The 12,001-nt window shown below is 33.6% G+C and overlaps 1 protein-coding gene across 3 annotated transcripts; it reads left to right on the top strand.

Annotated features, from left to right (window-relative positions):
- Positions 1-1,467: 1,467 nt before the first annotated feature.
- Positions 1,468-10,867, top strand: LOC105641225 (ubiquitin-like domain-containing protein CIP73). Of its 3 annotated transcripts, XR_002285265.3 has the most exons (18): positions 1,472-1,609; positions 1,680-1,732; positions 3,714-3,857; positions 4,733-4,850; positions 5,452-5,532; positions 5,763-5,872; positions 5,986-6,060; positions 6,926-7,078; positions 7,205-7,274; positions 7,380-7,558; positions 7,859-8,023; positions 8,119-8,190; positions 8,281-8,410; positions 8,506-8,922; positions 9,319-9,695; positions 9,882-9,959; positions 10,481-10,574; positions 10,731-10,867. XR_002285265.3 is itself a non-coding variant. In XM_020682160.3 (17 exons), the coding sequence occupies exons 2-17, from the start codon at positions 1,721-1,723 to the stop codon at positions 10,487-10,489; spliced, it is 2,190 nt and encodes a 729-aa protein (XP_020537819.1). In that variant the 5' UTR covers positions 1,472-1,609; positions 1,680-1,720; the 3' UTR covers positions 10,490-10,727. The 3 variants fall into 3 exon arrangements, 2 of the variants coding, with proteins under 2 accessions (XP_037495185.1, XP_020537819.1); XM_020682160.3 differs by lacking the exon at positions 10,731-10,867 and having other exon boundaries at positions 10,481-10,727; XM_037639257.2 differs by lacking the exons at positions 1,680-1,732; positions 10,731-10,867 and having other exon boundaries at positions 1,468-1,609; positions 10,481-10,727.
- Positions 10,868-12,001: the final 1,134 nt, after the last annotated feature.

Genomic DNA, 12,001 nt, shown 5'->3' with positions numbered 1-12,001 from the left:
TTTAATCTAATCGAATCCATTAAATGTGTAGATCTATGGATTATGAACCAGTAAATAAATTATACTAAATAGTACAAAAATTTTAAATAAAATGTAATTATTTAATGTGATGTGTTTTCTCCTATTGTATTATCAAATTTAATATATATAATTATTTTTCTTATAATATTTATATCTATCTATGTAATAAATATATAAAATTTAAACCATTTTTGCTGACGTGACGAAATTCTAAAATATTTATTTGTTTAGTCAAAATTCATTTTATTTGAGAGAATTTATTTTTTATTACCATTTATAGATATTGATGGATTGAAATTAATATCATTAATAATTTTTAGTAATTAATGAATTAAAAATAATGTTGATACTTTGAAAATGTTTCAACTTTAGTTTTTGATAAATAGTAAAACATTTCAGTTGCTTTTACTAATTCATGAGTTAATAGTATCATAAATATTATTGAAAATAAACTAAAATTATAAAATAATTAAAATGTATCAATTACGATAAAATTAATAATAATAATCAATATATCATTAATATATTTATCATTTTGAAATCATTAATAATTAATAATTAATAAAATATCTCATTTTAATTCAAATCTTTTGAAATTAATTTAAATAAATATTTTTCCTAATAAGTCTCTTTATAAACATGATAAATGGTAATATAATTTATGATATATAAAAACATTTTAAATATAGCTGGAAGATGTTTTTTATAATGAGAGTTTCATAATGCATTTTATATTTATTTTAAATATAACTTATAAATTACAATTCACTAAATAGCTTTAAATGCAATAAAACTTAATCATGATTTGAACAATACATAAAAATGTTTTAATATAGTTTTGAATACTGCCAAAACATTTATAATATAATTTTGATTAGTTGAATTTAATTATGATTGAAATATTATAAAAAAATTTAAATGTAACTTTAAAATAAATATAATTGGAAGAAACTTCTTAAAATTAAAGTTTTATACTAAGAATTCACCTAATATTTGTTTTAAATATACTTTTTTCATGTGAAAAAACGACAAGCACAAATAGTAGACTAACAGAGCAATAAATCAAAACAAAATTGTAGAAAAATTACAATAATAAGAAATTACTAATAATATTGTATTTAAGAACATTCAACAATTTAATAAAAAATCATAATTTTTTTTTTGGAGGAATAAAAAAAAAAAATCATAAGTTATAACTGTGCACATTACATGTAAGCCACCAGTTGGAATATAATTAAGACAATCCCGAATTCTAAACTAATTTATTAAAACATGAATTAGCTACAATAAACGAGTATTAATTATTTCCCTTAATAAAAGATAATTATTTTTTAATCTTAAATTATAAATCCAAAAATCACCTTGTAGATGAAAACGGTGTCGAGAAGCATATTAACATTTCCCTCCTCGTCCTACGTAAGTGCCATTTATCATCAGGTGTCAGCTCTCAGCTGCCAAATACGGAGAGGGAGAGAGGGTGCACAGTAAATTTCCGTATCTCTTCGCTATCCATACCATTATCGGCATAACTCTCTCCCTCCTCTGTCTCCGAAATCTCCTTGAAGCGAATTTGTTTTTCTAATCACAGGTAATTCCGACTATTTGCTTTTTTTTTTTTTTTTTGGAATTCTCTTTAATGGTTTCATTCTCTAAATTAGGTTTTCAGCTTGGATATTTGGTTTTGCTTTCTTTGTTTCTGATGATTGGTGAGGTGAGCTTAAATTCTTTAGCTAGTCTGGTACAATTGTGATTTTGGGAGACCTAAAATGATATCAGCTAGAAATACATGGTTGTCTCCCGGGCCATTTGAGGGATTGACGATTAGATTCTTGCAGAATGATTAAAGGTTAAGAAATGTTGGGGTCTTCTGTTTCTATTGTTTGTACTGGTGAATTATGCTTATTGAACCTTAACTTCGGTTAAAGTTGTTAACTTTAGTCTTTAGATAGTTATGAAAATTATTGTTTTGTTTTTTGGCATCTCAATCTTTTAGGTTTAATTGTTCAGTTAAGTTTACTATTAGCTTTGAATTTCATTTTGTTTTTCTATGGAGAATTAGGGCTTTCAAATACAAAGGCATAAAATATCAAAATTACGGTGTAGTTTTCTCTTATAAGTGGCTTGGAATTGGACAGTAGGCCCTAAGTCCACATAAATGTGTTTCTGTCCACAATTATGACTTACAAATTCTGCAGAATTAGAAGTTGAAATAAATGTTGCTGTGTGCAGTGTTTTTGTATGTGATGTGAAATGGTTGTACATGCTGGAGGTTTTTTGCTGCTCCTAATGAGGATGAACACAAAGATTGTGATTTTGGTGTTCATCATGTTTGAACTTTGTATAGCAACCAGAATTTATAAGACTAAAGAAAGCAAGTGTCATGGTGGCTTTTTTTTTTGATACTGGGGAAGGGAGGGATTCATGCTTAGGTCTTTATCCAAGTTGGATATGAACTTACTGCTAAGCTAAACCTGAGTCTATGTGGGAACTTGACCTCATATGTGTTGCTGTAGAGAAAGGGTGGAGCATGACACTTATAGATAACTATGTGTCTTACATATTAATACTTCCAAGACCTGGGATAACTAAATTCTGGAATAAAGTACACGAGATAAATTAGATATGTGGCAGCTACCACCGAATTTTTTTTTTTTTACCTTATTCTACGAAATGCTTTTAGTTGTACTCTCAAACTTGAGAGTTAGTGAGTAAATGAGAATCTTGTTAAAATTGAAGGTGGAGATGAATCTTAGTCTATGAGGGAGGGAAGTGATAGAGTATACTGTCTAGAGGAAATATGATTTGCTTATGCCTAAAGGAAGCTATTTTCCATGCAAAGAACTCTCAAGAGGCCTTCTAATATTTGTAATGGCCATATCGGCCGCAATGGCTGTGAAAGGCTATGTATAAGAGTATATTGGCTATTGACTGGTGAAGAGTACCATGCAGGTGAAATTACATATTCCAATGCATATCTAGTTTTATTGGCCTTCATCCTGAGCTCAAAATCTGATGTGTATGAGTCGGCCAATGTTTGAAACCATGCTGGGTTTCACTGTACAGAAATTTTTTGCGTTTGATTTATAACCTTATCTGACGACGTCATGATAATGACCAAAATTTTTCCCTCCTCTTTGGCAAATTTTCTGCTAACTGATGTTCTGTTATATATCTATATAAATAATACCTCAAAAACAATACATGATGGCTGTCATAAAGTAAATCGGATCACCCTTTTTTATTGGTTTTTATGCAGTCATGATTTTATGAAAAAGTACAAGCCTTAATGTTGTTTATAACAATTTGACAAATTAAACCCTTGGACAAATGTCCCTATACATATTTAAAGCCTGTTAAGATACATCCTAAGAATGAACTCATGGGGGATCTGTATAATAAAGGCCATGCATAAGTGACTTCTTACTGAGTTTTAATTTTTGAATGAATGTGGCTTACTTTGTAAGTTTTCTTAGTTTCAGTCACTTTCTTGTTTCTGTACCAGTATGCTGAAGGCTTTCTATTTTTTATGTATCTTTTTTGTAGACAACATTTTTGTAAGCCGTATCATTCATCATGTCAAATGGAATTGCTAAACATGTTATTTTTCTCTTCACCCTAGCATGTTCCCACCTGAGGAAAAAAAAAAAAGAAGAAAGAAAGCTAACTTCCTATATTACATTCTTTATATGCAGGCATTTGTTGCTTTAAGGAGAATGGGAAATGATGGTACTCAGAAAATTCCTATGGCCGATGAGGCTGAAGGTTCAGAGACAACAATTGAAATAAAAATAAAAACTTTGGATTCTCAAACCTACACTTTAAGAGTGGACAAACAGGTAAATGCTTTGGCTCCCCACTATATTGTGGCTTTTCCAATAATTTATGCTATTTCATGAACACAAAATACTTCTCACAGCTAGATTTTTGGAGACAAGGGTATAGAATATGAACCTCAGAAAGAAAGTTAACCAAGGGAGGAATTCGAAAATTCCTACAACCACTACAATCATAAGTATGGTCTCTTCAGCAGCTATTCTTTTGAGAATGGTTGAGGAATCTTTGGTGTACAAGAAACTGTAATTTCCCCCCTTTTCATAAGAAAAGAAATTCTATTAATGAAGAAACAAAGGAGTTCACAACTTGGAGGGTGGGGCATCCTTCTGAACTAATCCATGCATAAAATGAAAAAAAAAAAATAATAAATATGTAATACCCTCTAATTACTATGAATATTTCTTTGATACTCCTGTGGAAGTCCCTATATCACAAGCCAAAAAAGAATCCAAGAGAACCACCTGATCTCATGATGGATGGTAAGACAAAACCTGGTATTTTGAAAACCCTAATATTCATCATGCAAGAGGAAAAACTTCCCGATCTCTACCATCTGTGTGCTTCATCTAAACAACTTTTTCTTCAAGCTTGATTTCAAAAATGAGTGGGGCATAACTCAATTACCTAAGACTTCATTTAATATCTCAACAGAAAATATTGAAGAACATATATTATAAGCAGCTCAGCAAATAGATTATCCCATGTTTCTTGATCTTTCTTAAACATGAGACACCATTTATGATCTTGCCATAATGGTAAGAGCTTTAATACTTGTTTTGCACGTGAGAATTTATAAGGAAGGCCTTGTATGTGAACCCTTTTTGTGGAGGCTTTGAATTTCATCATATCCTTTCCTTTGTTTTTGAGTATCCTGCAGATGCCTGTTCCTGCATTGAAAGAACAGATCGCTTCTGTCACAGGCGTGGTGTCAGAACAACAACGTTTAATATGCCGCGGAAAAGTTTTAAAGGATGATCAACTACTTTCTGCCTATCGTATCCTTTATCTTTCTATAAGGCTGGCAATTTTTTCTTTTCTCTAACAAAACAATATTCTGTATATCATTTATTGTGGCATGCGAGTTTAACTTTTATCATGATCATCGTCATTTATTAATGAGTCTTCTAGCAGAATTCAAGGAAAGATATTCAATTTGGGCCCAAGATAGATATGGTTTGCTTAAGGAGTAGTAGTACGCAGACTTAAGTCACATGATAGGAAAATCCAATATTGCGTTCTCTCTTTCTCTGTTTTCATGTGCATGTAATTAGAAAAACCAGACCTAACTAAAACGCTTGTTAATTCTGTGCGCGCGCACACACACACACACATGATAGTTGTAGTCTCAAACTAGTTGGAATTTGTCATGTGGATCTCTGTCCTTCTCACCTGTTAGTTGAACCCATTTACTTTTTTACACCAGTCCATCCGTAGGCCTAAATGGTGACAAAAAAAACTGTATTAATTCAACATGAGAAGAGGTAAATTCTAGAATTACTGAAAATTCCATTTAGTAGTTGACATAAAAGAACTATCCTCCTCACAGTCGTGCCTTACTCAGCAGTTCATTTAATCTTGTTGCTTAACATGGTTTAGATGTTGAAGACGGGCATACCTTGCATCTGGTAGTCAGGCAACCTGTTCTGCCATCTTCTGATGGCTTGTCCAATCATCCAGGTTTGATTTGTTTTGTATTTCTTTTCTTCAACTATTACCATCAAATGGCAAGTAATGATGATGCTTGATGTCAATGCCGTTATAGCATTTCGCTGATGTCATTCTGGCTTTTCACAATTTACTGTTGTGGCTTTGATCTTTAACTTGGTGTGTAAAATGTGTCAGTCACCGTGATGTGCGCATTCACATTAATAGCAGTAAAGATTAACCACTTGATTTCAATGCTGCAGCCAATGAACCCGCTTCAAGTACAAGCCGTGGTCATGGGAGTCCCAGTGTTGTAATTGAAACTTTCAGTATGCCAGATCAAGGGGATGGAGTTCCTCCAGAAATCAGTAGGGTGAGGCTATGACTAGCTGTCAAATGGAGAATATATATATATATATATATATATATTGCATCTGTACAGTTTTTATAATTTGTATATAATTCTTTCTCATCATTTTGAAACAGATTGTTTCTGCTGTTCTTGGTTCATTTGGATTTCCAAATATTGGAAGTGGCGGTGAAGGCATTGATGCTGGAAGGGTAAGTCTGAATTTGAACTCTGGAAGCTCAGGACAATAAATTACATTACATTTTATAGTATGATAGAGTGAAAATTTGCCTCCCTAACTCGCATCCTCTATCTGTCTTCCCTTTTCTCTCTTTGCATACATACCTGGGCAAATGAATATATTACAAACAGTATGCATTAAAATGTCTAACACATCCTAAGAATTTACAATTATAACTTGTTGAGATGCCCAAAGTTGAGGCTTCCTTAGATATGACAAAGAGCTGGTGGCTATGTTGCACGGAAACTTCCTTTGGCTGCCGTTTCTGTGTTTCGGAAACGTTTCCTGCACGGAAGCACTTGGAAACTCCTCGGAAACCTTTCAGGGCTGTTTCTGTATTGAGTAATTTGGAAACACGTTTCTTCTCTCTAAATACGTTTCCTTAAACTGGAAACTTTCAAAAACTCATTTCACTTATTAAAATAAATGCATAAATAAATACAAATTCATAAAACATGTATTTTTTATGAGTATGGAACTTGTAATTTTTTTGGATATGATTAAATGATGATTGGACTTAACTTATTGTTGAATATATTTAATGGTTTATAATAATTTATATTTTTATATTTATAAATATAACCCTATATTTTTCATATTTATGCGTTTTCCCCACGTTTCCATTTCTTATATTTTTAAAAATACTGTTTCCCTGTGTCCTGTTCCATGCTTCTACGTTTCCGTTTCCGTTTCTGTTTCCATGCAACATAGGCTGGTGGCATGCTTCTTAGGTGTTATCCTTGCAAAATTAAAAATTTTCTTTTAATGGCTTTGTACATTCATAAACTCAAGTTTACATGTTTATACTGATTCTTTCCATTGGCATTATCTGGAAGGAGCGTGGGCAACACAGATTACCAGCTGCTAGTGGTACACCAGATACAACCCAGACACAACCTGAACAAGCTGGCAGCAGGGTGCAGTCTGATAGATTACAAAGTGCTTTTGGCCTTCCAACAGCAGTTTCGTTGGGTTCTCTGCATCCTCCTGTAAGTTTGGGATCCCTCCGCCTTCCTTTGCCCCCAATTTTGTTTCTTTTGTTTATGGAATGGTTCTTATGGCATGTATTTATTGTTCAAGTTTCAAATATTATGCAATATTCTCGGTCATTGTAGGTTATTCCTGATTCTTTGGCAACTATGTCCCAATATCTGAGTCTTATGAGGCGTGAATTTAATGCCATTGGTCAGTTTTATCTCCAGTGTTGAATTCTATAATTTGATGTTTAGTTGCTTCTCTAATGCCTGATTCTTGATCCATTGATATGGTTGTGATGCATTATAATGGCAGGCACAGATGGTGAAAACAGTGCTGAAGCGGAAGCCATTCAGAGAACTGAGCAAAGAGACTCTAATTCTGCATCCAGATCAGCAACTGCACAAGAAAGGCTTCCAACTCCTGCATCCTTGGCAGAAGTGATGCTGTCTAGCAGACAATTTATCAATGAACAAGTTGCAGAATGCATACAAGTGTGTTCTTTAGTGCCAGTCTACCTACTTTAGATGTTGTCATTATCTTTATTTTACTTTCCCTTATTTTAGGTAGCCTATTGTATATTATCTTTACACTTGAAACTAAGTTGCTGAAGGTTATAGGAATCTGATTATTTATTATAGTTTTCATGCTCATCATAAATTTAATCTTTTTATTTTTCTGCTCTTTATGATCTTGGTGTTGAAAGTATGATGACATTTTTTTCATTTATTCCTTCTCAAACTTAAATTGCATTGTCTACCTCCACTTCCCCTTTCTATTCTGTATACTTGCAGAATCTTGCAAGACAACTAGAGAGTCAAGAAAATGTTACTGATTCTGCAGCAAGGTTGAGCGCTCAGTCTAGTGCATGGAGGACAGGAGTTCAACTTCACAATTTAGGTGCATTTCTACTTGAACTTGGACGTACAACAATGACCCTTCGACTAGGTCAAGCACCGGTAGGGTTTTCTTAAATTTTCCATCTTTGGCATCTTATCTGTTTTTTGGTGACATCTCCTGAGTTGTTTTTGTTGCCATGATCATCATTATACAGTCTGAAGCTGTGGTTAATGCTGGTCCTGCTGTTTTCATAAATCCATCTGGTCCTAATCCTCTTATGGTTCAGGTTATTATCTTAACATCTCCTAGATTTATTTTAAATTATTTATGCTTCTCAGTATATATATATATATTCTGATGACACCTTTAAATACAGCCTCTTCCATTTCAACCGGGAGCAAGCTTTGGTGCCATTCCTGTGGGATCTGTGCAGCCCGGATCTGGTTTGGTTAATGGCATTGGTACTGGATTTCTTCCAAGGCGTATTGATATACAAATTCGAAGAGGTACTGTGCAAATATGTACCTTTTGTAATCAACAATTTGGATCCATTGATGTAAATTATGTACCCACTTATTAACCAATATTGTTTTCATCAAAGGTTCTTCAACAGCATCACCCAATCATAATCGCGAGGATCGAAGTGATAATCAGCAGCCCTCAGTGCAGAGGAACCTGGAAACTGGTTCCGCTAGTGAAAATCTAGGTAGTCAAACAGCATCAAGGGTCGCAGAAGGTTCATCTTTTGGTGGAGAGTCTGGAGTGCGGGTCGTGCCAATTAGAGTTGCAGCTGTTCCTGGTCCATTCAGTCGCCTTCCTTCTGATTCTCCTAGCAATTCTATAGGGTTATATTATCCTGTTCTTGGAAGATTCCAACATGTAGCTTCTGGACATGTGGGTGGTGCACGAGGATCTCAAGCTTCTGGTGAGCATCAGCCTGCTGGTGTTCAAACTGAGCAGCAGTCAACTTCTGAACCTGCAGTGCAACAACCAAATGCTGAACATCAGACAAGAGATGGTAATATAACTAATACAGCATTTACAATAATTTCTCAGCCCATACTTCATGTAGAAATTGATAGATATTTGTTCTTGTGGAAATCTCAGGCAGCTTACATGGATTATTATTGGTCATCTTACATTTAAACTATGTCATTATTATTTTTTTTATTGTTTGTTCTGAGTTGGTGATTTTGCTTATGGCTGCTACTTAATTAATTATCCAAGTTTTGTATTACAGCTGCTTAGTTCTTTCATAGGATTAATAGCTTAAATTAACAGAATAGAATATCTTTGTTTTACACTTTGAAGCATGCCATAGGACCATATTGAGTTTAATTCAACTTTCCTCCATTGGCTGACCAACACTTGTCCTTTCCTTTCTTTCCGGGATCATTTCCAACTTCCAACTTAGGACAACAAGAGCCATCTAGTACTCGTAGTATAAATATCAATATTTTGTCAGCTGGTGGGACACAAAACGCTTCTGAATCTGAGAGACAGAACAGCATTTTGCAGCTCCTGAGGAACCTCCTTCCAGTTGGGGAAATCCATGTGGAGGATGGAGGTTTGCAGGGAACAGCTAATGGTTCTAACCCTGAGAATACAGGGGCGTCTACTGTTCCTGTTGAAGCACAATCAGGAGCTACTGATGAAGGAATATTCTTGTCTCATTTGCTTCATGAAATTATGCCATTCATATCTCAACGTGGTGGTGCAGAGCCAAATGTTATTCCCCAGGGAGATTTAGGTGCCTCTGGCAATCAGGGAGCTCAAGATTCATCCACCCAGGTAATTTACTGCAGCACAAGCCCTTTCCTTGCTTTTTACACCTCATCTCGTTACAAATTCTGGACATCTCTGACTATAAAGTAATGATAAGACCTCACGCATGAAGTTATAGATGTGTTGCTCAGGCTTTATTATGCCTACCTAATTATTCATAAACACAAGGATAAAAAAGTGATGGTTTTGCAGGCTGAAAGCTCTGAAGGTGGGGCATCTCGTCGCCGTAATGATACTGAACACAGCCCCCCAAATGCAAAACGCCAAAAGGTAACTAAGTTAATCTCATTTCTCCTTTTCAACCTCACCTTTGTTTTCTTCGCTCAATGTATTAGAGTTTGGATGATTTTTCCGCATATGTCCTAAGAACTTATTAGTGAAGACACAGAATTATGCTTGATGAATTCCATTATACTTTAGATTCTACCCCAGTAAGATTCTGTTTGGTGGATTTTAAGATATTTGCTTTCGGTGATTCTGGGTGTATGGTAATGACATCTTAGGCAAAACATCTTGCTAGTGTTACTAGACCAGAATTTATCTAGAAATATGTGCACACTGCTAATTATTGGGGACACATTGTAATTTTCATGCCTGGCTTGTTTAGTTCTCAGCATATGGTATTAAGGGGGTCTTTTTTTCTGTTTTCTTTTGATAGATGGTAAATATTTTTCATGCTGATGGTTTTGTCATTTAGGGAATGTTATTTGTTTTAGTTGCAGGCAGTAAAATTACAAGCCTTTTCTCAAGATATAAAAACCATTCATTTTTTACTTTTCCCTTAAATGCAGACAGAGTGAGATATAACATGAAAGAGTATTGACGTGGTGTTAAGGTTGTGATTGATCAGTGCGGAGGGTTGTGAATGATGTAGCGGTTCTAATGGTAAACATCTGTTGCGTTTTGTCCATTGCAAACAGCATGGTGTGAGATTTCTCAAGTTCATAGCCAATGTCTTCAGAAGAAATAGTTGTTTTTCTTTCTTAACTTGTATTATCTCCAGTTGATTGTTACTTTTGCACTGGATTCTATCTTTTATAGGCCTGTTGACGTCCTGGTACTTTTTGAAGGGCGTTTTATATGGAATGATTCATCATCTACCTGTCTAGTTTATGTTTTTCATCAGTAAGACCTCTACTCTATCAATCTAATTGGTAATTACTGAGGTTTATGTACAAGTTCACCTTATTGTCAATGACTTGGTATTGGTCCTTTAGGGATGATCCTGGAAATCTGGAGCTACTGATGTGAGGTTTCATGAAGGTGTTGTCTGGCTTATGGTATGATTTGCTCTGGATTTTACCTTTTCTCGAGCTCCAAAATCAGACCTTTCTTTTAATATCCTTATGAAACTGAAGGGGCGGCAATTTTTTTTTTTTTTTTTTCTAAATACAATTTCATCAATAGAGAAATTTGAAATCTGAAGGAAAAATTCCTTGGTGAATGGCAACACAATAATTGACTGGTTACAATTTGGTACTTTTGAACCATTACATAATCATTCAGTCCACTGGGAGCTAGCTGTTTTCCAGCTTTCAATATTAAATCCGACATTACTTTTTTTTTTTCTTTGTTTTTTTATTTTATTTTTTGAGAGTCAACATTACGTTTAATATTAGGAAATGTATTTTAAATTAACCCAACATCTATCTCTATCCATGTAAATATATAAGCATGGATGTGGATGTCACAACCTATTAAAGTATACTCCATAATATTAAAATATAGAATAAGTATTGGTGAGGCATATTAATCATATTTCAGCCAAATGAGTTGAATGAAAAAATATTGTGAGCAATGCAATAAGGCTAGCCTTTTCTTTTTTTTTTTTATCAAATTGGTAAACATTCTTGTAGTTGAGACGAGCATTTAATTAAATATATGAGAATTTCAAACGAAACAATAACTTATTATGCTAATAAATATTTTAATTTTTTACTTAAAAATTTTAAAAGAAACATATAATATCATATTTCATCTTTTAATCAAAATACATAAGCAATATAATTATAATTATCATTCAATTTGATTTAAAAAATTATATATTCCGCACATTAGGCGAGGACATAATTAATTATACTTAACAGGTTATAACATTTGACACTTAAGTGATAATACAATACACGTGAAGAAAGAGAATGTATTTTAGGGAGGAAATGGCGGGAATTAACTTACTTTCTTCTTTGACTGAATAAATAAATAATATTGAACAAGATAGATTTTTTTTTTCCCCTCTTCGATCCTGTCTATACCCGTAAAAAAATCATTTCTTTTTGTTCCCCTTCAAAAACGTAAAAACAAAACAAGACTTA

The sequence above is a fragment of the Jatropha curcas genome, chromosome 8 (assembly GCF_041381405.1).
Source record: "Jatropha curcas cultivar XTBG-Jc1 chromosome 8, XTBG_Jcur_1.0, whole genome shotgun sequence".
Lineage (NCBI taxonomy): Eukaryota > Viridiplantae > Streptophyta > Magnoliopsida > Malpighiales > Euphorbiaceae > Jatropha > Jatropha curcas.
The sequence above is the reverse complement of the archived record's forward strand: the minus strand, read 5'-3'. Positions and strand labels throughout refer to the sequence as shown.